Consider the following 25,292-nt stretch of genomic DNA (forward strand, 5'->3'; position numbering starts at 1 on the left):
ATGTGTTTATGAATTTGAAGACTCAAAAAAAAAAAAAAAAAGAAAAGAAGCCATAGATTAGGATAAAACAGTCTGAAAGCAAAAGGCAAGCAACAGAACCAAATGGCAGAGATTTTGGAATCATCATACCCAGACTTAAAAATAATCATGATTATTGTTCTAAGGGCTCCAATGGAAAAATTGGACAATGTGCAAGAACAGACAAATATGAGCATACAGATGAAAACACTAATAAAGAACCAAAACAAAAGGCTAGAAATCAAATACATTGCAACAAAAATAAACAACAAGCCTACCAGGAGAGTGGACACAGCTAAGGAAAGAATCAGTGCGCTTGGAGATATGTCATTAGAAACTTTCCAAATTGAAATGCAAAGGGAAAATGGAATGGGAAAAAAAATGAAGCAGAATACTTAAGAACCGTGGGGCAATTGCAAAAGGTATAACATACATGGGATGGGAATACCAAAAGGATTATGGAAAAGAGAAAGGAACAGAAGAAATATCTTAAGCAATAATGGCTGAGAATTTACCAAAATTAATGTCAGATACCAAATCCAACTATCACATTGCAGACTTCCACACACCTCTATCAGTAGTGGGCAGATCCAACAGGAAAAGCCAAAAGAATATATGTACAAGCAATCATCTGGATCTGACATCCATAGACTACTTCATCCAACAAAACAAATACAATTTCTTCTCAAGATCACATAGAACATTTACCAACATAGACCACATACTGGGTAATAAAACAGCTTAAAATCTTTAAAATAATAGAAATTGTGTAATGTCTACTTTCAGATCAAAGTGAAATTAAAGTAGAAATCAATAACAGAAAGATGCCTGGGTAATCCCAAAATATTTGGAGGTTAAACAATTCTAAATAACACATCACATTGGGAACAAGATGTGGACGTCTCCTCTCAGCATTCCTGTTCAACATCATACTGGAAATCCCAGCTAATGCAATAAGACAGGACAAAGGAATAAAATATTTACAGATTTGGAAGAAAGAAATAAAACTGTCTTTGTGGAAGACACACTTGTCGTTGTAGAAAAATAAGAAAAAAAAAACTGCAACTAATAAGTAATTATATCAATGTTACAGGATACAAGGTTAATATATAAAATGCAATTACTTTCCAATATACCAACAGTGAATAATTGCAACCTGAAACTGATAACACAGTACGATTTATATTAGCACCAAAAAGTACTCAGGAGTGAATCCAAGAAAATATGTACAACATCAATATGATGAAAGCTATAAAACTTTGAAGAAAGAATAAAGAGCTAAATAAATGGGGAAATATTCCAGTTAATGCATAGGAAGAGTCAATATTGTCAACATATCAGTTCTTCCCAACTTGATCTATACATGCAATGGAATCCCAATTAAAAGCCCACCCAGTTATTTTGTGTATATTAACAAACTGATCCTAAGACTTATGTGGAAAGGCAAAACAGCCAGACTAGCTATCACACTACTGGAGAACAAAGGGAACTGACACTATCCAGCTTCAAGATTTACTTTAAAGTTATGCTAACCAAAATAATGTGGTATTGGTAAAAAAAAAAAAAAAAAAAAGACCCACATGGATATAGGCAGCTGTTTTTTAGAGAGGAGCAAAAGCAAATCAATAGAGAAAGAATAATCTTTTCAACAAATGGTTCTGGAACGACTTGACAAACACATGCAAAAAAAAAAAAAATGGGTTTAGACACAGACTTACACCTGTCACAAAAATTAACTCAAAATGGATCAAAGGCCTAAATGTAAAATTCAAAACTATAAAATTTCTGGAATATAACAAGAGAAAACCTAAGTGACCTTGGGTTTGTGATGACTTTATAGATACAACACCAAAAGTATAGTTCATGAAAGAAATAACTGATTAGCTGGACTTCTTCAAATGTCTACTCTGTGAAAAACACCACTGGGGAATAAGACAGGACACAGGCTGGGAGAATATCTTTGTAAAACACATACCCTTTCAAGGACTTGTATCCAAAATACACAAAGACCTCTTAAAACTCCAGAACAAGAAAACAAACAACATTATTTAAAAACAGGTGGAAGATCTCACCAAAGACATCTCACAGAAGATATGCAAATGGAAAGTAAGCATATGAAAATATGTTCAATATCATGTCATTAGGAAATTGCAAATCAAAACAATGAGATATCACTACCCACCTACTGGAATGGTTAATATAAAAAAATGATAATAGCATATGCTGACAAAGATGTGGAGCAACAGGAATTCTTATTTACTGCTAGCAGTGAATGCAAAATGGAGGCCCATTTGGCAACTTACAAAGCTAAACATAGTCCTTACCATATGATCCAGTAGTCACATTCTTGGGTATTTACCCAAATAAGTTGAAATTTTATGTCCACACAAAATTCTGCACATGAATGCTTATAGCAGCTTTATTCATAATTTCCCCAAACTGGAAGCAACCAAGGCGTCCCTCAATAGACAAATGGATAAACAAGTTGTGATACATACACAGAATAGAATATTATTCAACAGTAAAAAGAACTGAACTATCAGACCATGAAAAGACACCATGCAACCTTAAATGAATTATTTCTTAGTGAAATAAGTCAGTCTGAAAAGGCTATGTACTCCATAATTCCAAACTATATGATATTGTAGAAAAAGAAAACCTACAGAGACAGTAAAAAGATCAGTCATAGCCAGAGATTTGGGGTGGGGGAGAAGAGAAAGGATGTACAGGTTGAAAACAGGGGATTTTAGGGCAGTAGAACTTCTATATTCTATAATGGTAGATACGTAGAGGAGGAAAGTAGAAAAGGTCAGTGATTTGCAAACCTAACTTCTTCCCTTTGAGCCCCCATTCCCTGCTCCACTGTGTGTGAACGAAGGGAATTGGGAGGCATTTTTCAGATAAACCATTTCTACCTGGATCTGCATGAAATATTAGCTTCTTTATATGATTTCACTTGGAGAGAAACTTGAATGCCTGAATAAATATTTGGAAACCACCATCCCACACGATCAGCACGTGCTGTCATTCTTAGGCTGCATGCCACAAGATTCCAGGGCCCTGAGACTTGAAGATTCCTGCATTCTCCCATTCTGCCCAGGTTCCCGCAAGCCACCTGTGTGGGCTTCTAAAGGAGCCTGACTGTAGGATGGAAGGGACTAGAGTCTGATAGAGAGTGCTAAGACAAAGGGCGCCATCGTGGGCCTCCTGGGTCCTGGGGAGGGTCAGGCCCTCAGTTCTCGGTACTCCACTATGACCTTAGCTTCCATTCTTCCTTTCTGACAGATCATTTTCCATTTCAAAGAAATCACTGTCCTTAAGAGTCCAATGAGGTTACTTCCTATACTTTGCTGGACACAGTCACACACCCTTCCACCACTGCTCCACATAGTCTAAGAAAATGATAGAAACTGCAGAGCGTCCCTCTCTCGGTGTTGGGAAATCACCCCAGCTTGGTGCCTACTCAGCATACTCAGGGTCTTACTTCATCCTTCGTTGATCAGGACCCTGCCCACGCTCTCTGCTCCCAATAAAAGGCGGGCAAAATGGCCAGAGCCACCAGAGCAGCAGAGCGGCTGAGACCAACCCTGAAACCTCCCACTCTCAGCTGCAGCTCCCGTGCTCACCCTCCAGCATGAAGGGCTCTGCTGTCCTGCTGTGCCTGATGCTCACAGCAGCCGCCTTCAGCGCCCAGGTGCTCGCTCAGCCGGGTAAGGCTCCTCTCTTCCTAAGGCTTAACGTCTGAACTGACATCTGGGCAGATACTAGCTCCCAGCAGGAGTCACCCCGTGCCTGCTGCATAGGCTACATGGCAAAGCCGAAGAAAATGAGACTAAGATGGGAAATAAGAAGAGCCACCGTGTCACAGCTAGTCAGGCCAGAGCCAGAGCCAGACACACCCAGGCTGCTGGGGCTGGTCCCCGCGATCAGTCCTGGCACCAGCTTTGGGAAGAGACACTGAATGCAGCCACCATCTCAATGGCACTCACATTGCATGGGAATGTGTCACAGAAGGAAGCACCATTTCTCATCAGGGATGTGAAGGACATTTCAGGCAGTAGTGGAGAGGAATAAACAATTGCTTGAGGTTTCATATTTTGGATTATAGTCCAGTGTAGCTTCCAGAACAGTGGCTGTGTAAGGAGGGAAGGACCCAGAGGCATCTCAGCATGTGACACAGGTTGGCTCTAAAACCCATGGGTATGAGAAGCTGGGAAACAAGGTCTTAGAACTTAGGTCCAGCATCAGAGGTTTGGGATCAGGAGACCTTCTAGTGATTCGCCTTGTTACTCAAGATTTCTCCATCCCTGTCAACAATTAGGGGCCCCATAGTTCAATAGAGGAAACCAGCTCAAGGGCAACATTTTATCTGTGGGATCAGAATAAGGCACTGAACGTGGGAGTGGTGGGTCCTAGACAGAGCTCATGTGTTTGTCTTCTCCCACCTTCTCCTCCTTCCCTTAGAAATGCATGCTTACGAAACATCATATATCACTCATTTTTTGTGAAATGTTTTGCAGATTCTGTGTCCATCCCGATTACCTGCTGCTTTGGTGTGGTCAATAAGAAGGTCCCCATGCAGAGGCTGGAGAGTTACAGCCGAATCACCAGCAGCCAGTGTCCCCAGGAGGCTGTGATGTAAGTAGAACATCCCCTGGTGCCCACAGCCAAAAGTTGTCAGACTTTGGGGTTCTATACAAGGGAAAGACGTCAGGATGCACATCCAAACGAGTCAGAAAAATATACCACCTAATGCAAAAAGCCCTTTACCCCATAGAGAAACAAAGCCCACAGAAGGAGTCCATACTCTGTGGTCCCCTTCTGGGCGCTTGGTCAGGTCACCCAAATTCCTCCAGCCAGGAGCCTGGGGGGCTTTCCCTGGATCAACAAGAGCAGAGCTGCTTTCTGTGGCCTCTACCTCCCATATCCCCCACCCCCACTTACTTTGGTCCTAATCCAAGCCCGTCACCCAGGGAGCAAGGGCTGATCAGGTTTAGGGGCCAAGGGGCAAAATCCTCAATGCACTCCATCTAACTGTGCCCTCTCCCCTCACAGTTTCAAGACTAAACTGAGCAAGGAGGTCTGTGCTGACACCAAGCAGAAATGGGTCTGGGAGTCCATGAAGCATCTGGACCGAAAGTCCCAAATGCTGAAGCCTTGAACCCTCATACCTGGACTGAGAGACAGTCAGAGCCTGAGGAAAATTCTCTTTATTCTCCCCTGCCTTGCCTAGGTGCAGAGCGATATTATTTTATTACAATATCCAAAAAGAGGTACTTCGTTTAATAATTAAAGGAACAATATTCCTTAAATTATATTTAATTATATTTAAATTATTGATGTTTTGACTGTACCTGCCATAAATCCTAATGAATGTGAAATACAAAGTCCGGTGATATGTTTTCTCTTCTGTGAAAACAGTTAAGTTCATGGCGTGATGTCACTGTTTCTCCACACCTGTCCGTAGTGCTGTAAGACCCTCTGTGGGTCATCAGAGGAAAACAAGTCTGTATTCTTAGGAAATCAGGGCTCCTGTATGTCAAAGGTGTACTGTGCAGTGTTGTTGTTGAAATTATTATTATTAGACGACTGTGGAATTTTCTAAGAGAAAAAATACATAGTTTTAAACAACTTGGTCTTATTTTTCATGGGGTAACATTAAACCGGGCAGGGAGGAAGGCAGCAATGGCTGGCAATTCAGGGCTTGGAAGCCAGCCTCTAAGAAGTCTTTTGGATACAACTGTGGTTCATGGAGAATCTAGCAGGACAGACCAGGCTGTTCAGCCCGTTGGCTCCAGCCCCTAATACCACCTGCCTTTATTCAATAGGAGCTTGAAGCCCATTTCTTTTCTCGCCACACCTCTTTGCCCAGGCTCTCTCTTGATCTCTTGCAGGAGTCTTCACACTTTTCTCCATGACCCCAGGTTGTCTCCATCTAACTAATTCTCAAACCTGTAATATCCGAGGAGTGAAGCCAAATCTAAGGGGAAATTAGATGTCTATCACCTAGAAGCCCACTTAAGGCTTTTCATTGAAGATGAGTCTTTAATAGGACTGGTCTGTGCAATGCAGTGGCAAATAGAAAGTGTTCTTCAGAGCTGGTGCAGGAGGGAGAGGAAGGTTGTAGGCTGGAGGAAGGAACTCCATCTGGCCGGACTATGCGAAGATGGAGGAGTTTGGGGTTTAGAAATAATGGCTGGAGCCAGATTTCAGGGGCTCTTGAATTTCAGATTCAGAAGTCAGTGGGTAAGAGGTTTGCTAGGCAAGAAAGAAGGGCCATGGGCAGAGGTGTGCATCAGGAGGAGTAACCTGGTGTCTGAGGACAGGGTGGAGTGCGGGAGGGAGGGCCGAGAGAGAGCAGGCCACTGAAATGGTGCGGGGGAGAGGCAGGGGCTCTGGAACAGGGGGGTCATGAGTCATGAGGGTAAAGCTGGGAAGAATAGGCCAGACAGAGCGGTAAGTCAAATGTTACAGAAAGGGGAGAACAATTGACCCGGGACATACATCCTTCTCGGAAGATCTCACAAAGCAACCACGGACGGGGCAGATGTCCTTGAGGCACAGAATGAGTCAATCTCCATTACTGTGCCCCCAACTCCTAAAAACTAACCCCTAAATCCTAAAAACTCTCAAGCATTGATTTGAAGGAATGGGAACTCCTTTCCTTAACTGACTCTTAAAGTCAGGATTCCTTTGTATTTTCTGAGCATAGCTGGCTTCTTTTTGAGACATGGGGCCACCATTCTGAGGCCCAAAGGCCACACCCCTCACTCTAAGGGAAAGAGGATCATTGCCCTGCTGATCCAGCTCCTCAGCGCCTGTCACTGTGGTCACAGGGAGAGATGCCACAATTCCAGTTCGCTGGGAAGCATGGCAAGGCGGGAGACGGGTTCTGATCCCAGAACTGATCCTGACGCTCACTGTCACTTCCGGCGCATCTCTCTCTGGTGTTAAGATGCCGCGCAAGGTTGGAGCTAATGCTGCGTCACAGGCAGGAAGTGAGGGGATCTGGCAGGTGACCTTACAAGCCCCCTCCAGCTCCAGAACCACATCTCTTGGAAACTTGGTCAAGCCCGTTGGCTAGAGTAAGGTGGGGAGGTAAAGTGCTTGTGACTCAAACCACCGAGCCAGCCAGTTGCCTTAAACCTGTAAGTCAGATATGTCAACTGCCTGGAGATAAGCTTTCCACTAAAAGCCAGCAGAGTGACCCAAGCCCAAGAACAATAAGGCACCTAAGTGTCCGCTGGGTAAGAGGAACACTTCCCAGCCACAAAAGGCTCTATCCAGTTCCAACTACTCTCTTCCACAGCCTCAAGGCCCAGCTGGCCATGAGATCTGGACCCAGGGTTTCATGAAGCAGCTGGACCACAAATCCAAGGCATGAAGACTCACTCCAAACTGACACCAGGCCATGGCCCATTTGTTTGCTCTGAGCTTTGCCCAGCTATCTGCACTCTGGCATTATGCCATTATATTTCAAATCACAATGAACATTGTTTAATTACATTAAACACCAATGTCCTAACTAATGTGTCATTTCATTTACATTATTGTTTTATGTGCTTTAATTAGAATATTGGTGTTTTGAAAATCAACACCCTTACGTTGACTGGTTCATATCTGTGAGTCCGATTCATCCCCTTGTCAAGGGGGCCAGGAACTGGGAAAGTCACTTGAAGCCGACAGGCACTCTCCTGGGCTCACCTCTGGTTTTGCCCTTGGCTCAGGCAGATGGTTTGCTACAGGCTACGACTCACTTCACTCTCTTGACATCTGCTCTCTGTGTCTCCTCGCTTCTTGCTTTGGGTGCCATCTAGGGTCAGGGGTTGGCTTGGCAGGCACATCATGAGACTCAGATGTTTTGGGGAGGGAACTCTCTGGGTGATTTCCACCTTCCACCAGTGAAGGATGGAGAAGTGAAGACTTCTGCCGCCCATCCTCCCGCAGGCTGACTCTGGGAGCCATCTGTAGGCTTCTCAGGTAGTCCTAGGAGAATCCCTCCCGTTGCCCGTGATGCTGACCTTGACTATGTATACTTGCGTTGGCCTCTCCACCTTCTCCATCTCATTCTTAGTCCTGATCCCTGGGGACAATTACCAGATGAAACTATCTACACACTGGTCCTTGTCTCAGGCTCTGTCTTACTGATTCATTGTTTGATACAGTCAACATTTGTTCTCCTTCCTCTTGGTCAATCTCTGGATATCACTGGGCAAATTCACTGGTCGGGGCCAGCAATTCAGTTGGGCATTGGGTGGATGCATTCACCAGCACTGGGGCTGGGATGGGGATCAGACCAGTGAGCCCTTTGGGGCCAACGGTGGGGCCAAGACCATGGACTCAACCAGCATATTTGGCCGGACTGGGTATGAGGGTGGCTTACAAGTCAGGACCAACAGAACTGGGACTGAGTCAGCCACATAGCTACTAAAATGGTGACATGGAGAGGAATTTAGTAAATAAGTAAAAGTGTTGAAGATAATGGATGCCAAGTCACTTGCTGTTGGAGAAGTTTCCATAGAGGAAAAATGGAATGTTGGAAGGCTAGAAAAAATACTATTGTGTTGGCCTGAAACTGGAGGTATTGATGTGAACTCAAGGTTTTAAAGGTAGATAATAGATACATGGATAGATAGATAATTGACAGATTGAACTACATACATGGATCATAGATATGTGCAAGTTGAGCATACGTTCAACCACCCAATAATTTTCCAAAATACTGCCAAATATTTTCCAAAGCTGTTGCACCAATTTACATTCACTCCACCAGCAGTGTATGAGAGGTAGAGTTGTTCCACATTTGGTACTGCAACATTTCATACTGTCATTCTTTATAAATTAGCCATTCTGATTATGAGGATAGTTGCATGTAATCCAGATAATTGTGGTTTAAGTTGACCTTTTACTCATGACTAGTGCAGTTGAGCATCTATTCAAATGTTTATTCAATATCTTCCTTTATTGGGTCCTAGTCCATGTTGTCTTTTGTCCATTTTTTAAGATTTTTTAGATTGGCATCTTTTTCTCATGTATTAGAAGCATTTTTTATATGCTGAATGGGAATCTTTGGTCAGGTGTGTTAATTGAAGTATCTTCTCATAATCTGTGATTTTCCTTTTCACACCCTTAAAGATGCCTTTTGATGAAAACAGCTTCCTAATTTTAATATAGTCCATTTATCAATATGTTCCTTTTTTATTAGTGCTTTTGTTTTCTGTTAAAGAAAAATTTTTTTAACCATTTCAGAGAAAGATTTGGCATCAGCTGGAAGCCTATGTGAGTGACACACAATGTAAGCCAGGCCTCGAGTAATTCCTGTTTGGGCCAGATGAGAAGAATGTTACTGGGGATGAGCTATTAGAAGCAAACATGGATCTGGGAGAGAAGGTGGTCAGAAGCAAGAAGGAAGGCAAGCAGTCTTGCACTGTTTTCAGGGCTGGTAGATGGACTTTCCTCCTCCAGGGTCAAAATGACAGTATCCTCTTCCTCTGCAGGCTTTGCCTTTCTCTGGAGAGACCGAGTCTGAGGGCAGAGAAGGCCAGTCAGTGCTGGCCCCCTCCCTTTCCATCAGCCACTCCAGTGGTCGGGTATCCATTCTATAAAGTTCAAAGGTTGCTGTGGCTCAATAGTCCTTAGAACCCTGAAGAGTACAGTGAGATGGACAGGGAGAAGTGTTAAGCACTAGGTGGCCCAGCTCTGCTTCCCTGAGCAATTTTACTTTTAATCTGTTACACATCAGGGCTTCCCGAAAAATCATGAGAACAGACTTCAGTGGGTAAACAAGCCTCTGAAAACCACATTGTCAAGTGAAGCCAACTTTACATGTTCTCATCTAAGACAGCAGGGAACTAAGATTTCCCCTGGCTACAGGCACGTTGCAGGATGCCACAGCAACTTAATGGTTCCAAAATCACAGGATTCTATAGTTCTAGGAGACTTATATTGTATAAAGGTGACTGAGCCAGAGAAGAGCTAGCTGAGCTCTGCCCTGGCATAACTGAGTAACTGGTATAGAACCTCCATAAACTCTCACTCTGAGTGGTGGGTTGACCGGATTTTCAGGGGTCCAGAGAATACCATCCATTTAAAGCCAATATCAGATAATCCCAGAAGGTCTCAGTATTTCTTTCCCCAGTGCAGAGTCACCCTGGTTATATGGCAGCAGGTTCCTCTGGGGAAGGCTTGGGGAAGATATACAGTATAAACCTGTGAGTTTCTAGATTTAGCAAAAATATTGCCAAGGGTATAATTATACTAAAAATGTATTCATTGTTAATCTGAAATTCAAATTTAATTAAGTGTCCTATATTTAATCTTGCAACCTAGCATTGCATGGTCCTTCCTAAAAGGGAACTGGGTCCCACCCTTCTGGGCACTCCGGATCTATGAACTGGCTTAAATCTAGTAACTGGGTGAAAGGCCATGATTCTGTTCTATAGACTTACATTAGGTTTCTGCCCATGAAACCTAGAATTTTCTGCTAAAGTGAAGCAGTATCTTAGTAAGCACCTCATCTATCTCATGCCTAGGGAGCCCATAATCACGGTCACAGATTCCTGCTGATCAAAACACTTACTGGCACTCCAGTCCTGGGGCTCCTCGGAGTAATTGTGCCCACTTTGTCTCTGCTGCCTGGTAAGCACCATCGTCCAGCCTCTGCAACCCCCGGATCCCATTCCTCCCACTGAGATCCAAACCAGCTCCATTACAACAGTGGCATGAGCCTGACCAGAGGCATGAGCATCAGCTGGGAACTGGTCAGAAATGGATGTCATTGGCCCTGTGCTGGGTACTTTCCACACATTGTCTTATTCAATTCTCACATCACAAGGCCGGAATAATTAGCCATCAGTTTCCTCTAACAGAACCAAGCAGTTTCCTCCAAATCACATAATCAGTAAATGGTGGATATGGGACTAGAACCCATGTCTGATTGAACCCAGATTACAGGCTCTTAAACACACTTTCCCATGAGATATTAGGTCCTGAAGCAGAGGGAAGGACAGACAGGAGCCCTTACATATGTGTGGGTTGAATGTCTCACCTACTCAGTTTGGAGGAAGATCCGAGGTAAGAATAATATACAAGGTGCAATTGGTCAAATTCATTGACATGGGCATATTTGCCCAGGATTCAGGATTTAATGTGTTGGCACTAGTGCCTGGGAGTGATGTTAATGTTCAGCTAGATTGGCTGATTGGAGTCTAGACTGGAAAATAAGCCTACGGTTAATGAAGTTGAAATGCTGAAACATCCCTGGGATGTTAGGAAGGAGTCCAAAGGCTCAGGAAAGTAGATCTGTTTGGTTGGATCTATTGTATGCAAGATGCACTCCCAGGAAAGGCCAGACACACTTCCTTTACCAAGACATTAAGGGATGCTTTGATGAGGCCTTGATGAAAGAGCAGCATCCTTAAGAGCTCTCTGGAGGCTTCATTTTAGATCAGAGAAGGCCAGGGGATATGCTGTAATTCCATGATCCTCAAACTTTAGTGCACATCACAATCATCTTGAGGGCTTGTCAAAACACAGTCTGCTGTACAACTACTGGTAACAGCTTAAGTATTCATGATGCTAACAGATGCCACTGTGGTGCTTCTAAAACATATAAGCAACCCAACCCCAGAACCCTGTTTGGAAGGTGTCTTGCTTGAAGGTTTCAGCCCCAGGCAAGTTCACTATGGATTCGGTGAGACTGAGAAATGACAATGGAATGTTCTTGGGGTAAAAGGATTTATACCTGTGCTTTATTCTCCTGGTGATAGGTTGAGCACAAGAATCATGTCTGCATCCAGCAGTCTGCAGGTCCACAATGCTCCTCCATCTCTGCCTCTACCCAGAGCACTGGGCACAGCTCTTTATATAGTGACTCAGTCAATAATAGCTTATTGCCTCTGGGTGTGAAGCAGTAAGCCAATTACATCATCAAGTAGTTTAGGGTTGGGTGAGGATCCTGGCCATAGGAACTTCCATTTTCCCCTTAGAAGGTCTACTTCCAGGAGCCATTTCCAGTACCTAAACCTATGTTGGTCACGATCCTGGAAAGAAATAGGTAACACTTGAATGATTTGAGGAAGGTGTCCTAAGAGCCTATTTACCAAGATGTGGTCTGGGTGTAAAGAAACCAGAGGGGTGCTTCAGTCCTCAGAGGCTAGTAACAGTGTGGTGACCACCCCTAAAGTACAGGCACTGGTTCCCCGAAACTAGATGAAAAAGGCCACTTAGATGAGAAAGCCATTGGTTGAGGGCTGCATCCAGGAGGAATAGCAGAGAAATGGGTGCTTCAGCTGTTCTCTTCTCCCTCTCCAGTGCCTGAGAGGCTCCTAGTGTCCGAGCCCAACCTGAAGCTAGAAGACCTGCAGTCTCATTAACGTGATCCACACAGGTTGGCTTCCCGAAAAGAGGATGGGCGAGAATAGAATGCATCTGGAAGGACAGCTTGCAGTCTTTTCTCATGTGGTTCTTGACAAGTTTTTGTATCAAAATTATGTAGGACTCATAAATAAAACAATCTGAAGAGTGTACACTCTTGATATACTCTGGAAGAGACTGTGTGAAGTTGGAATTGAGTTCTTGGAATGCTTGGAAAAGCCAGCTGTTAGAACTCTTGAATGTTTTCAGAGTGATCTTCAATTGCTGATCCAATTTCTTTAATAGTTTTAGAGTGACTTGCTCTTTCATTTTTTCCTGCAATATAGTAAATTATATTTTTTTAGAAATTCATCCATTTCATCCAAATTCTGGTTATTGGCATAAGGTTCTCATTTTCTTTTTGGTGTCTGCAGGCTGAGTGGTGACACCCTCTTCTATTTCTACTGTTGTCTATTTTCATGGTCAGTCTCAAGAGAGCGCTAGCTTCACTATTGACTGGCCAAAGAATCAACTTTGGGATTTGTCCAGCCTTTCTAATATATGTCACTTTCTATTTCGCTCATCGTAGCTCTTTATTTCCTTGCTTTTACTCTCACTGGAGTTTTGCCAGAGTGGAAGGATTCACCAGAATGGAAAACCGAGGGGAGGGTATTCCAGGCAGGTGCAAGAAGTGAGCCAAGTCTGGGAGCCAGGACTGAGACGGGGAGTGGGTCACTCAGGCAGAGGGCCCTGTAGGTTTCCAGTGGGAGTCCACCGCTGTTCCTGGCCTCCCACCATGCCCACTGCAGCCCCCATTCTTGGCTAGGGCACACATCCGTCACAGGAGGGAGCCAGTCACAGAAGCAAGGAACCACGTCCTTGCCCTTCTCTCCCACCCCCTCCTGCCAACAGCTCTAGAAACTCAATAGTGCTTCTGGAAAACAAGGAGCCTGGGCAAATCAGTGCTTTTCAACTCTATCTCCATGGGCCTGAGAGGTAGAAGGGGACATCGCACAAGCATGTTATGTGAGGAGCCCCTGTCATCAGAATGTGTCTTTGATTTGTCTCAAGCATTGGACTTCCTCATAAAACTTGGGTGGAAAGAGGGTTCTGCAGCTCAATGCAAGCGTGAAGTCGCCTGTACTCATATGTAAGCACACTGGCTCTCTCTTCCCTTGTCACCACTCACTCCCCAAGAGACTTTGGACAAGTTATTTACTGTCAGCGTCTTCATCTGTAAATGGGTGTGGCGATAATGGGGGACACCTTGTCAGGACTAAATACAAACTGTGTGAAGCCCTTGCACAGTGCTCTTTCTCTACGGGGGTTGTTTTTCGTTTTGGAGAAAGCAAGGCCATGGAACAGCTCCTTGGATCACTGCCTGGGGTGGTGACGGCACATCTGTGTTCCCGCTTCCTCTGGCCTGGGCAGCTGGAAGGAAACCGTGCCCGCCCTGCTGCAGCCCACAGCTTCCCGCCTGCATTTCCTGGAAAACTCCTTGGAAGCCCAGCCTCCAGCTCAGCAAATTCAGGACCCCTCTCCATCTGGACTTGACCATGACCCTGTCCATCCCTCTGGGAGCTCCCCCACCGACTGCTTCCTATAAAAGGCAGGCAGAGCAGCTGGAGGAGCAGACAGGCTGAGCCAACCTCAGAACCCATCTCGCCCTGAAGGTCCCACGCCCAGCCTCCGACCTGATGGTCTCTGCAGCGCTTCTGTGCCTGCTGCTCACAACAGCCACCTTCAGCACCCAGATGCTCGCTCAGCCAGGTAAGCTCCGTCTCTCTCCTTCTTTCCCTCCCTCTTCTTCCATTTCTCTCTCCTTTTTGGAAGGCCTAAGTCAAACTGTCCCACTTCTGAGCCTATCAGAGCACCAGGGATCCTCAGAGCTGCACTTAACACATCTAATTTTATAGACAGACAGCTGAAGCCCAGGTGGGGCCTAGGAGGGGTCCTACCCCCACACCTGCAGTCATCCCAGAACCAGAATAAAACCTAAGCTGCCCTCTCCAAATCCAGGGTCTTCTCTTTGACTCTAGTTGATCTTCCCAAACTCTGCAGATTGGGGGCCATATCCAGGACCTGTCACACTGGCCTCTCCTGCTCAGCAGTGAGGCATCCCCACCGTGCCGCTGAGAGAAGGGACTTCAAAATCTTAAGCCACATGTTCCAGGTCCCACCCCACCTCGGGACCGGGGTGGAAGCACTGGACCTGGGGCACATCAGATCCATTCCTAACTCTTTGCTTTCCTTCCCCCACAGACACGTCCTGCTGCATTCATGCTGAGGAAACCCGAGCACTTCCTAAAAGGCCTTTTCTTTGTGACTTTATTTCTAGATGCACTCATTGCCCTGTCCACTTGCTGTTTTACATTTAATAATAAGAGGATCCCCTTGCAGAAGTTGAAGAGCTATCGAATCACCAGCAGCCAATGTCCCCAGAAGCTGTCATGTGGGTAGAAAACCCGTCCTCCTTCCCCCCTCCCCTTCCCTCCCCACCTCCAATTCAAAGTTCTGCCCCAGAAGACAGACGTCAGACTAATTTGGGATCTTATATCAGAGGATAAGATCTACCCAGACTATGTAATCCAAAGCCATCTATTATTACATCATAAACTGGCCCAGAGAGGGCCACCTCACTCCCTAAACAGCCTAGCTCACACCCCCACGCCGCTTTGGCAGATGCCAGGCCAGCTCCTCCTAGGGTGGCAAAAATGGCAACTACCTCCACAGGCCCCTTCTTCCCACACCCCTACTTCCTCTTGTCCCAGGGTGGCCCCCTTACCTACAGCATGTGGGCCAAGCAGGTTTTGGAATCCAGTGAGTCATCTCTTAGGTAAAACCCTCAAAGAGCTCCATCTAACTGTATGGCACTCCTTCACCCTCAGCCTCAGAACAAAACTGGGCAAGGACATCTGTGTCTCCCCAAAGGAGATGTGGGTCCAGAATTACATGAAACACCTAGATCAACAATCTCATACCCAGAAGACTAGAACTCTTCCAACCACTGAGACGAAGCCGGAGTATGAGAAATGACTGTTTATTCTCCTCCAGCCTTCCTGTCTATACCCTGGACTAATTTTGCTGTCATTTTCAAGTAGGGTGGTTTCTGTTTGGGATATAAAATGTACTATGTCATAAGTAATATTTAATAGTATTTGAATTGTTGCTGGTTTGGTGTTTATTTTGAATACTGGTGATCTTTTTTTTAAAAAAAAAAAAGCAAGAGCTCAAGCCAATTGGTTCCTTGATGAGCCCCAGATCTTTCCCCTGGAGGGAGCAGGTCTCCCTCCTGCTTAACTTTCCAGGGGTTGTGAGCATTCCCTGAGGATCATGGAGATGAAGGCAGTCTAGGGAGGAGAGTGCCTTGTGATTGGAAGGTGTTACTAAATATGTAACAGAAGAATGCAATTCATAAGCCTGCTGACTCTTTGCAGAAAATACACTTTGTTTAAAATCTCTAACAGTGTTTCTTAGCCCGACCAGTAAGCAGTGCTCCGAGGTGCAGGTGGATGGCAGGGGCGCCAGAGGAATGAGGATATAGCGAGGCCTTTCCAGTGGCCAACCTGGGCTCCTCTGAATGTGTCAGGGAAGGCCTGGCTTGCCATCCCAGCATATTCTAGAACGAGTGTTCCAGTCGCTAGCATCAGCTTCTAACTGGCCTCTACCCATATGCCTCCCGGCACTGAGCAGTCCCCAGAGTAATACAGACATTACGTGCACCTGACCCCCAGGGGACCACTAGATGCCCCAGTCCTAGTTAGCCCTGGACTTGAGAGAGAGAGGGTGGGACTTGGGCACAACTGGCCTTGGAGGATAGCACAGCATAGTCATAGCAAAGATTCTCTAGAAGAGGTGCAGAATAGAAAAGTGAGGAGGAGGCCTGGAGGAAAAATCCCCATTTTGTCACTTCGGGCTCCAGAATGGAAACGTTAGAGTTGCTTAGAAAGGAAGGTTGAGGCATGGTTTGAGAGGAACTGCAATACCAAGATGGGGAGTTTGGAGTTAGTTCTGAAGGCAGGAGGTATGTACTGAAGGCTTTGGAGCCATCAGGAGGGCAGGGGGATGCCAGGGCAGGGGAATGCCAGGGCAGGGGAGGCCGAGAAGAGAAGCCTGTGGCCATGGGCAGGATAAAGCTGTCAAGGGAGAACTGAGAGCACCCTACTACAATAGTCCAGGCAAGAGGAAATGGGGCAAAGCAGGGAATTTCTCCCCTAAAGCCAGCACACTGGCCTTTAAAGGGTGCCAGTCCTGAGATCCAGAATTTACTTCCCTCCTTTGCTACTCTCCCTAGAGTCATGCATTATACAAGCTAAAGCCTTTGACTGTCCCTCTGGAAGGGACAGGGCCTCGTCTTCCTGCTCGTGAAGGGTTCTCCTGCTCTTCCCAAAGCTGCCTTTCCCCAGGTGAGAGGATGAGCTGCGTTGGCACCTCTGTAAGATCTAGGACCCACCTGGGCCTGCACACTCACCAGGACCCTTCCCTCCCAGGACAAGCTCCTGCTAACCAACTCTGCAGGGTCTTTCCAGTGGAGAGAGGGTTCCTGAGCCCTGCTGGGTCAGGTGGTCACTTGGCAGTTTGGAACACGGGAAGGAGTTCTGGCCTGGGAAGCAGGAGCCCTGGGCTTGAGTGCCAGATCTCTCCCTGACTTGCTCTGTATCCTCATGCCTGTTGGTGTCCCTCTCCAGCCCTTGGTCACCTCATCTATCAAATGGGGTTAACAACATCTTAGAGGCAGAAGAACTCACAAGATCCCCTCCCGCTAGGGCAGCTGTGACTTTTGGATGACATCAGCCCCTTTGGGCACGAAAGGGAGGGAGAGGCTCCTGCACCCAGACATGGACTCAGTCCAGCTCCCTGCCTGCTGCTTCACTGAGCCTACCCTCACCGCCAAACCCAGAAGCAGAGAATCTGCATCACAGCTGTGAATGCACGCTCACCCCCCCAGGACAAAGGCAGTCAGCTGGGAGATGTCAGTCATTTATTGGATCCTATTGACAAGGAGGACTGGCACCAAGTCCAACAAGTGTGCCCGCTCTCCCCCCCCCACATGCCCCTGTCCCCAGGCCCCCAGTGCCAATCAAATTTGCACCCCGGAATTCCTGTGGTACAAGAGGTCCAGGGAAGCAGGAGATGAAGATTCCAAAATTTAAATATGTAAAGTGCAACAACATAGCTTATCAAGACCAAGCAGACCCTCCAGAACCTGGCAAAGTTGGGCAAAAGGACTGATGTGGGGTTAGAGGCTGGAGGGACAGGTGACACCATGAGGTCTCTGGAGTCCAGGGTGGAAAAGAATCTGCTCACATGTGCTTTCACGGGCAGGTTTTTATCCCTTTTAACACATTCTTAATCCATCGGGCTGTGTTCAAGGCACAGATCTTTTGGCCTCCCTTCAGCTCGACTCTGTGGGCAGAGAACAAAAGAGCTGAGTCATCTGAGTCACCCCTGGGTGCCACACACAAGTCCCACCTCCCACTCCTCGCTGCTGGGTGCCCCTAAGCTGCCTCTCTGGGCCTGTAAAATGAAGTTGTTGCATGAGACGTGTGGCTCACACATTGGGAGGGACACCCAAGCTTCAGGGGGAGCTTATCAAATTGAGTTTCCTGAACCCCTTTTCTGGAGAGCACAGTTCAGTGTACAAGCGTGGAGTGAAGGCTGGAGACATTCTGAGGATTAGCTAGCCCGGAAAATTTCCACCTAGAATATCTCCGAGGGCCCCCACTCCTGCTCCATCTTTTCATGTGTCTGTGTCCATCTGGGATCCTCAGTCATTGCTTTGGGTTCCCTGTGTGTGTTTGTACATGCGTTTCTTTTCTGGACTGCCCACCTCCTAAATATGGCTATCATCTAAGCTATAGACCAACTCTGCCCTTATTATCTGAGTGAGCTTAGACAAATCTCTCTGCTTCCCTGAACTTCAGTTTTCATGATAATGAAAGTGTGTGCCTCAAGAAACTCAGCAGAAATAATACACTGAAAGTGCCTTAAAGACACTGAGTGGCATGAGTAAGCGACGTCAGTCAAACTTCATGTTGAAGCCTCTCCCCAGCTAAAGATGCAGAGGAATGTCCAGATAATAAGGTGCAGGCGAGTTACCTGCCCACAGTCGCCCAAGGCTAGAGGTTGGCAAATCCAGAAGCAGGCACTAATTGTGAGCCCTACCCCTTATTTTTTCCACTACGCAGTAATTCCTGGAGATTTAAAACAATTCCTTCCCCTGGGTACAAAGTATTAAGATATAATTCTTGATAGCTTGGCGCTCCAAGAAGCAAGTCACTTGGGGGAGCCCAGTTCCTGGCACCTACGAGGAAGCGCAGCGCTCCCCCAAGCGCCCAGCCCGGCTCTGCACCCAAGGTTTTGACGGCCTCGCGGGCTGGGTTTGGAAACCTTAATCTGGTGGTGAATAGCTCCATCTCGTGTCTGCCATTCTAATTGCATGTGGGCCGGTTTCTGTTCCCTGCAGGAGGGAGTTGGGGGCTGACAGGGAGGGCCACTCACATTATACCAGCATGGTAGGGGCAGGAGGAACTGGTGTTTCTGTAACACTGAACTCTCTTCTGGGAAATCTTTTTCTCCACAAATGTGTAGCAACAGTTGGAGGATGACACAATCACTAGGAAAGAAGCACAAAAATGGTTTGCATCCATTTCTCAACCAGGACTTTGTTTTTAAAAAATGCCTTCTGGGACAGGCCCAGGCTTGGGGACCACCACATCCAGGGGGCTCTGGTGCAGCACTGTGTCACCAGCCACCTAGTTCTATATTCAGGGAGAGTCGGGACACTGGAATTCAGATCCCTGCTCCCCACACACGAGCTGTGTGGCCTTGATCAAGATGAGCACAGACTCCCATCTGTGAAATAGGACTTCCTAGACCGATTTCTAAAAGCCCTTCCAGTTCTGACAGCCCACCATGAGTGTATAGTTCCACCCCAATATTGGGGCTCAAGGGCTCTAGACCCCACACTCTGGGGGCCTAGTGAGTCTGGTACATGCAGGGCAACTGTGATCCATGGACCTGGGGCAGGATTAGGAACTGTTCAAGGAGTTCAAACTGATGGAATGACAGGCAACAGCGTCCACACACTCAACAGGCAGCTCCCCACTCCCTCTCCACGAGGCCCTCCTCCCCGGGCCCCCAGCCCCCACTCACAGCCACTGTGCTGTGAGCCGTGAGCACGCTCTCTCCCACCCGCAACCCCAGAGAACTGCGTTCCAATCCTGGTTCCTTCCTCCTAGTTCTACTGTTTACAAAGCCCCTTTCGTGTGCCTCATATTAGGTCAGTATTCTCTCAACAGCCTCGGGGGGTGGGCATTATCGATCCCATTTCACTGATGGAGAACCCAGAATTTGAGAGTTAGTCACTTGCCCACGGTGAGCCAGCTGTTACAGCCCCAAGTCCTGACTGCCAACTCTGCCTGCTACACTGTGGAAACAAAACCCAGTCCCTGCTCTGGACCTCAGGCTTGGCCTACGTAACCTCCCAGTTCCCCTCCATCAGTCTGCAAGGCCTGGGTGAGGCAGGGCTTCCTTTTGCTGAAGCTAGCAGCTCAGCCATCTGGCTTTGCCCCAGACTCACGGTTCTCGGATTGGCGCCCCTGCCCCACCCCACCCAAGTCCTCCATTCTGCCTCTCCTGCAAGTATTCTTCCCAGAGGAGGGGAGAGGGAGGCAGTGAGTCCGCTCCAACCCCAGAGTGCCTGCCTGCACCTCTGCCCTCCCCAAGGTGCCTCCAGCCCCACTCACTGCTCTTGCTGTCCACATCCTGCGGCCACATCGTAGCCAGCAGCAGACATGCCAGGGCCGTAGTGACGAGCTTCATCTTGGGCAGTGCGGCGCAGGCCCCTGTGGAGCAGCCTCAATGCATCTGGTGGAGCTAAGAGCTCCCCCTGACCCATCCTGCAGTGCCAGAGCTTTTTATTAGAAGGCCTCGGTGGGGTTTCCCAGACCTTGTGCAGAGGTGGGGAAGTCACAGAGAGAAGAGAACGTTATTCGTGTCCAGTGACCACATGGAAAACTCCTGCCACCTCTCCTGGGTGGTGTGCAAGGTGTGGGGTAACTTCCCTGAGTGGAGGAGCAGATAAGGATCTTGAGAAAACGAGTAGGAGCTGTCCCTGCTGAGTGAGCCAGGGAGAGAGGTGGGTGAGAGGAAGTGGCCTGTTTGGGGCTTCTCCCACCCCACGTCTTTCCATGCGGAGATGGAGCTACTGTCCCAGGAAATGGCAGAGCAGCAGAACCTTGGACCAGGACCAAGACACACCGGTGTTTGAACCCCAGTTCTAAAAATTAGTGGTTGAGTAAACCCACCCAAGTCACATGCCCTGCAAAATGGAAATAGTAACATGTGTCTCAGGATGTGGATAAGAATTAGATGAGATCTGCTGTGTCAAGTGCCTGGCCCACTACTTGGTATTTCTAGTTTTTCAATCACTCCACACTTCAACAGTGTTCTAGGTCCTTGGATGGGCCCAGGGAAGACAGCTCCCAGTGAGGTGTGGCGTCTGACCTTGACTCACTGCCCTTTGACACTCAGATAAACAAGTAAAACCATCCATTGTGAGGATATGTGGAGGGCAGAGAGAACGGGGCACTGTCCACAGGTGTTGGGGGCCTCCCAGGGGAATGCTGTCTAAGCAGAGTCTCCCGCAGATGGGCTGACATGGGAGGGGGCGTGACAATAGAGGAAGCAGCTTATGTCAGGACAGAGAGGCAGCAAGGAGCAGATTCATTCCGAGAGGTCAGAAAGACCTGGAGTGTGAGGTCAGGAGAGTGACAGGAGTGGGAGGTGGCTGGAGAGGGATGCGACTATACAGCTACAGAAGGGCCAAGTCGTGAAGACACTGCACGCAGTGGTTGGAATAAATAGCACACAGTAGGTGCTCAAGAAAATATAACTGGCTGGGCCACATCCAGGTATTAAAGTCATGAGGCCCACATGCATCATATAACCATAGAGGGTTGGCTAGGCTGATCTGCTCCGAAGGCATATTCTCTGGCTCAAAAACCTGCATGGCTTCCCCTTGTCAGTTGGATGAAGTACAGGCTGCTCACCCTGGTGTTCATTGGCTCCTCATGCAACGTCTCCACTGATTCCTGCATGTTTGAATATTTGCAGTCCCTTGAGAATGCTGCACGCTTTCCTATCTCTAAGATTTTGTTCCTACTCTATCACCTGTGGGGCCCTCCTCGTTGCCTTCCTCTGAGAACTTTCTACCCATTCCAAATGCCACTGTCTCCATAAAGCCCCTTCTGCTCTCTCCAACAGATAGTCATTCAGCCTCCTTGGAAACCCCCTGTCCCTGCGTCACCCACATGCAGGCCTTGTATCCCTGCAGCCCTTCTTTTCAGTGTATTCTCCAGCCTAACACCTCACGTCAGGGCTGAAAGATCCCTGAAAACCATTTGCAACAATGGCTCTTAAAGTTTCCTGGGAGAGTTTTTAGAAAAATGCAAATGCTTTGGCCCTGTTCCAGAATCAGAATCAAAACATATGTGCCTACACATGTTAGGAGGAAAAACCCCCGGTAATTCAGGCACCAGAAGATGAGAATCAGGTATCCAGTGTATTTTACAGATATAGATGTGATATATGTTTATATTACAAATGGGAAAAAGGCATCTCAGAAGGAGGGAACTGACTTTCCCAAGGTCATAATGGGAATTCACTGCAGAGACGAGGTGATGGACTTGAACACTGGTGATCAGACTGCCACGCGGCCGCCTCTGAGATGCTCCTTCAGCCGGGCCCTCACCACCTGCTGCTCTGCTCCAGCCATGCCCATCCATCCCACCGGCTCCTGCCACCCGAAAGGACTGGAAGTAATGGAACCACTAACCCGCCATTGTCACTGCCCTTTGTCCTTGCAGCTGGAGTCTTTTTTATTCCTCTACTGTCATTTTGGTTAAAAGAGATAAAGGTGTGTGCTTTAACTGCTGAGTGTAACTGTCGGTGTTTTAGGCTCACTTGGGACCTGGTGCTGGGCCAATGGGGCCACTCAGGAAATACTTCACTTGTCCCTGCCTCCTGGGGGTGCAGCCTGGCTCACTCAAGAAGGGGATGGGGCTGCCTCTCCAGGATATCACCTCCCCTATCTCCCCTTTACTTCTGCCATCACGAGCCCAGGACAGGAAAAGGGGGAGAAGGAAGACTTAGTCACGCCCTCTCCTCAGCTCCCTCAGCACCTGAAGGACCAGGCACGGCTCCTGTTGCACAGAAGCCCAGGGCTCCCTGGGGGTATCTCCCCCACCCCAACTCGGCCTCTTCTTCTCTAGGCCCTGCACAAAGGTGAGGGCAAAAGTAACTCAAAAAATACGTGTGGACTTGCATGAGATGGGTCAGAACGGCAGAGGATGGACTGATAAACAAGATTTGCTCTCAGCATGCATGCTGAACCATTATTCATATGAACACACTTTTCCTTAGCAGTTAGAAAACCAGAAAGTGCCTGTAGAAGGGTTTTTGTATTAGTCATCTTTTGTGAAATAGGCACCAATTTACTGAGGATTGGTGGAGACCAAGCAGAGCTCAGGTACAGATTCAACTTGATAGCCTCTCCTCCAGAGGTCCCAGGGGTTCCCAGGCCTCTTGCCTTGGTGTGGACTGGAGCCTGGCCTTCCCTGCTTGCTTGCCAGTTACAATTCAGCCTGATCCTTACAGATCAGGACAGAGAAATTCACGGGGGCTGGCACATTGGACCTCAGAAGATGTTTGCTGAGTGAATGAGTGAAGGAATGAACAAATGAATGAATGCATCAGGAATGAGACCTGGCCCCAGGATCCCGCACAGCAGCACCCCGACCAGCACTCTTGGAAACTGCACACAGCTTGGTCTCCACCGAGGTGTGCGAGGTGCTGGAGACAGTGGAGTGCAGCATAAACAAGCACAGGATTTGGGCCGGAGCTCATCCTAATTCTGCCACTTGCTGCCTGTGTGACTCCCCTAACCTCCAGGCCTTCTGCTTCTCATCCATGGCAGAGGACAGCAATAGTGATGTTAAGGCCTCTTCTTCCTTCTTCTCCAGCCAACAGTCACTGCACTCCTGGGGCAGAAATGCAGACCACGACGCAGGGACTCCTGCCCTCCAGGAGCTCCCAGACAAGGGAGGAGTGCGGGCCCCCAAGCAGTGATGATAGTTCAGGGTGCCTACTCCGAAGGGCGAGCCTGCTTTACCCTGGGAGCTCAGGCAGGGCAGCCTGCAGGAAGTTGGCCGATAAAGATGGAACAAGCAGACCAGGTGGAAGGCACGGGGAGGCCCCGGCGAGTGAGCGGCACAGTGGCAGTGCCGTGCAGCTAGAGCCCTGTCGGCCACATGCTGCAGAACTTTGTAAGCCCAGCCGAGACATTCACACTTCACCGAGCACGATGGGCTGTGTTGCTGTCAGCCCAGTAGCTCAATGGCTGTGCAGTGCAAGAGGCCCTGGAAAACGTAAGACAGGGCTGTGCATTCCAAGGCACTGGGGAGCCGGGACACTGTGCTGGGGGCTAGGCTTGCACTTCCAGGAGGCAGCTGGGGCCAGGTGCCAAGGAAGGGGCCAGAGAGGACACTGTGCTCACAGGTGCCAACAGAAAGCTGGGCAGCACCAGATTAGACAGGAAAGAGACCAGATGGGGGACATGGCTATGCAGCCGAATTCATGTGATGAAGCCTCAGATGGTCCAGGATTGAGGGGAATAGGGGAGCAGAGTACTGTTTCATTGAGCATCGACTAAGTGGCCCCTTGGTTAGGATTTCCACATACTCTGCTGCCCACAGGCCCAAGTCCTGATTATGTTACACTGTCTCCTGCGCCTCGCACACCCGGTGGAGACCAGGCTGCCTGCAGTGTCTGAGGGTGCTGGTGGGGGCACTGCGGTGCGGGATCCTGGTGCCAGGTCTCAGGTATCATTAGTTCATTCCTTCACTCATTCACTCAGCAAACATACTCCTAGGGCCACTGGTGCCAGCTCCGGCATGGCAGTCAGGTCAAAGAGACCTGACCACAAGATCCAGGACCTGGAGAGGGAACCGAACACACAAACCAGGGAGTGGGCGCGACAGGTAAGGACGCCATAATGCGCAGGCCAGAGGTGGTGCATGCCCAGTGTGAGGGGGCTCTTTGGGGTGCAGCATGGCCTTTCCACTGGGCCTGGAAGGATGAAGGTGGGATTTCCCCAGTGGCAGGGTGGAGAGGATGGGGAGCCGTGGTTATGAGAGTGGGCTCCGGGGAGACCTCCTGGCTCGGGGCCCCAGCCCCTGGTATGTATTGTGTGACTTCACTTGCTTAACCTCTGGGCTGTATGTCCAAATGGGGATAATAATGACACCTGCTTATAGGCTTTTGTGAAAACAAACGTGACATATTTCTTAAGGAAAATCGAACAATTGTTTTATAGCACGAGACTAGCCAGTGTGGAGGCTGGTGTCGCTGCAGTGTGGGGGAAGGATCCCGGCCCGCAGGGAGTGGCCAGAAGTGAAGCCGGGAGGACCGTGGGCCAGGTCTCACGGGATCCCGGTTCTAGGCTCCGACCCTGGGACTTGACCCTGTGGGCAGCGGAGGGCCCTACACAATCTTTTGCTCAGGACAAGGTTGTGGCCAGATGTGTGGTGTGGACTGAGGGGCTCATGCTAGAGGCTGTGGGACAGAATGAAGGGAAGGCAGTCGGGCTGGGAATTTTGAAAGAGTCTAGGTGGGCTGACAGGTGAGGAGGTGGGTTTCTTCAGGGGAGAAAGCATGAGAATCAGGAGCCAGACTCTCTGGGCCCCGCTGCTCATTTTCTGTGGGCCTTTGAGCACATCTTTCACCCCCTCTTGGGCCTCAGTGTCCTCACCTAAAGATTGGGAGGTGGCCTAAATCAGTGACTGTTTCCCTGGAAATGGGATCCTATTAGGACCATTTGGGAAACTTGTACTAAAAGACATGTGCTTAAACCTCACTCT

At 48.1% G+C, this 25,292-nt stretch overlaps 2 protein-coding genes across 2 annotated transcripts; both read left to right on the plus strand.

Annotated features, from left to right (window-relative positions):
• The first annotated feature begins 3,566 nt into the window (after positions 1-3,566).
• LOC130683682 (C-C motif chemokine 8-like) lies at positions 3,567-5,515 on the plus strand. Its single transcript, XM_057501944.1, has 3 exons — positions 3,567-3,728; positions 4,539-4,656; positions 5,074-5,515. Exons 1-3 carry the CDS (start codon positions 3,653-3,655, stop codon positions 5,177-5,179), a joined length of 300 nt encoding a protein of 99 aa, XP_057357927.1. The 5' UTR covers positions 3,567-3,652; the 3' UTR covers positions 5,180-5,515.
• Positions 5,516-13,814: 8,299 nt separating this feature from the next.
• Positions 13,815-15,517, plus strand: LOC130683683 (C-C motif chemokine 13-like). The gene is made up of 3 exons (XM_057501945.1): positions 13,815-14,142; positions 14,711-14,824; positions 15,261-15,517. The coding sequence occupies exons 1-3, from the start codon at positions 14,070-14,072 to the stop codon at positions 15,326-15,328; spliced, it is 255 nt and encodes an 84-aa protein (XP_057357928.1). The 5' UTR covers positions 13,815-14,069; the 3' UTR covers positions 15,329-15,517.
• Positions 15,518-25,292: the final 9,775 nt, after the last annotated feature.

Source organism: Manis pentadactyla, chromosome 4, assembly GCF_030020395.1.
Source record: "Manis pentadactyla isolate mManPen7 chromosome 4, mManPen7.hap1, whole genome shotgun sequence".
Classification (NCBI taxonomy): Eukaryota; Metazoa; Chordata; class Mammalia; order Pholidota; family Manidae; genus Manis; species Manis pentadactyla.

Excerpts from the sequence above, each read along its gene's own strand:
- LOC130683682 (XM_057501944.1), top strand. The coding sequence starts at position 3,653 with ATGAAGGGCTCTGCTGTCCTGCTGTGCCTGATGCTCACAGCAGCCGCC. Across the intron at positions 3,729-4,538 it reads CCAGGTGCTCGCTCAGCCGG|ATTCTGTGTCCATCCCGATT; the intron begins GTAAGGCTCCTC and ends AATGTTTTGCAG. Across the intron at positions 4,657-5,073 it reads TGTCCCCAGGAGGCTGTGAT|TTTCAAGACTAAACTGAGCA; the intron begins GTAAGTAGAACA and ends CTCCCCTCACAG.
- LOC130683683 (XM_057501945.1), top strand. The coding sequence starts at position 14,070 with ATGGTCTCTGCAGCGCTTCTGTGCCTGCTGCTCACAACAGCCACCTTC. Across the intron at positions 14,143-14,710 it reads CCAGATGCTCGCTCAGCCAG|ATGCACTCATTGCCCTGTCC; the intron begins GTAAGCTCCGTC and ends CTTTATTTCTAG. Across the intron at positions 14,825-15,260 it reads ATGTCCCCAGAAGCTGTCAT|CCTCAGAACAAAACTGGGCA; the intron begins GTGGGTAGAAAA and ends CTTCACCCTCAG.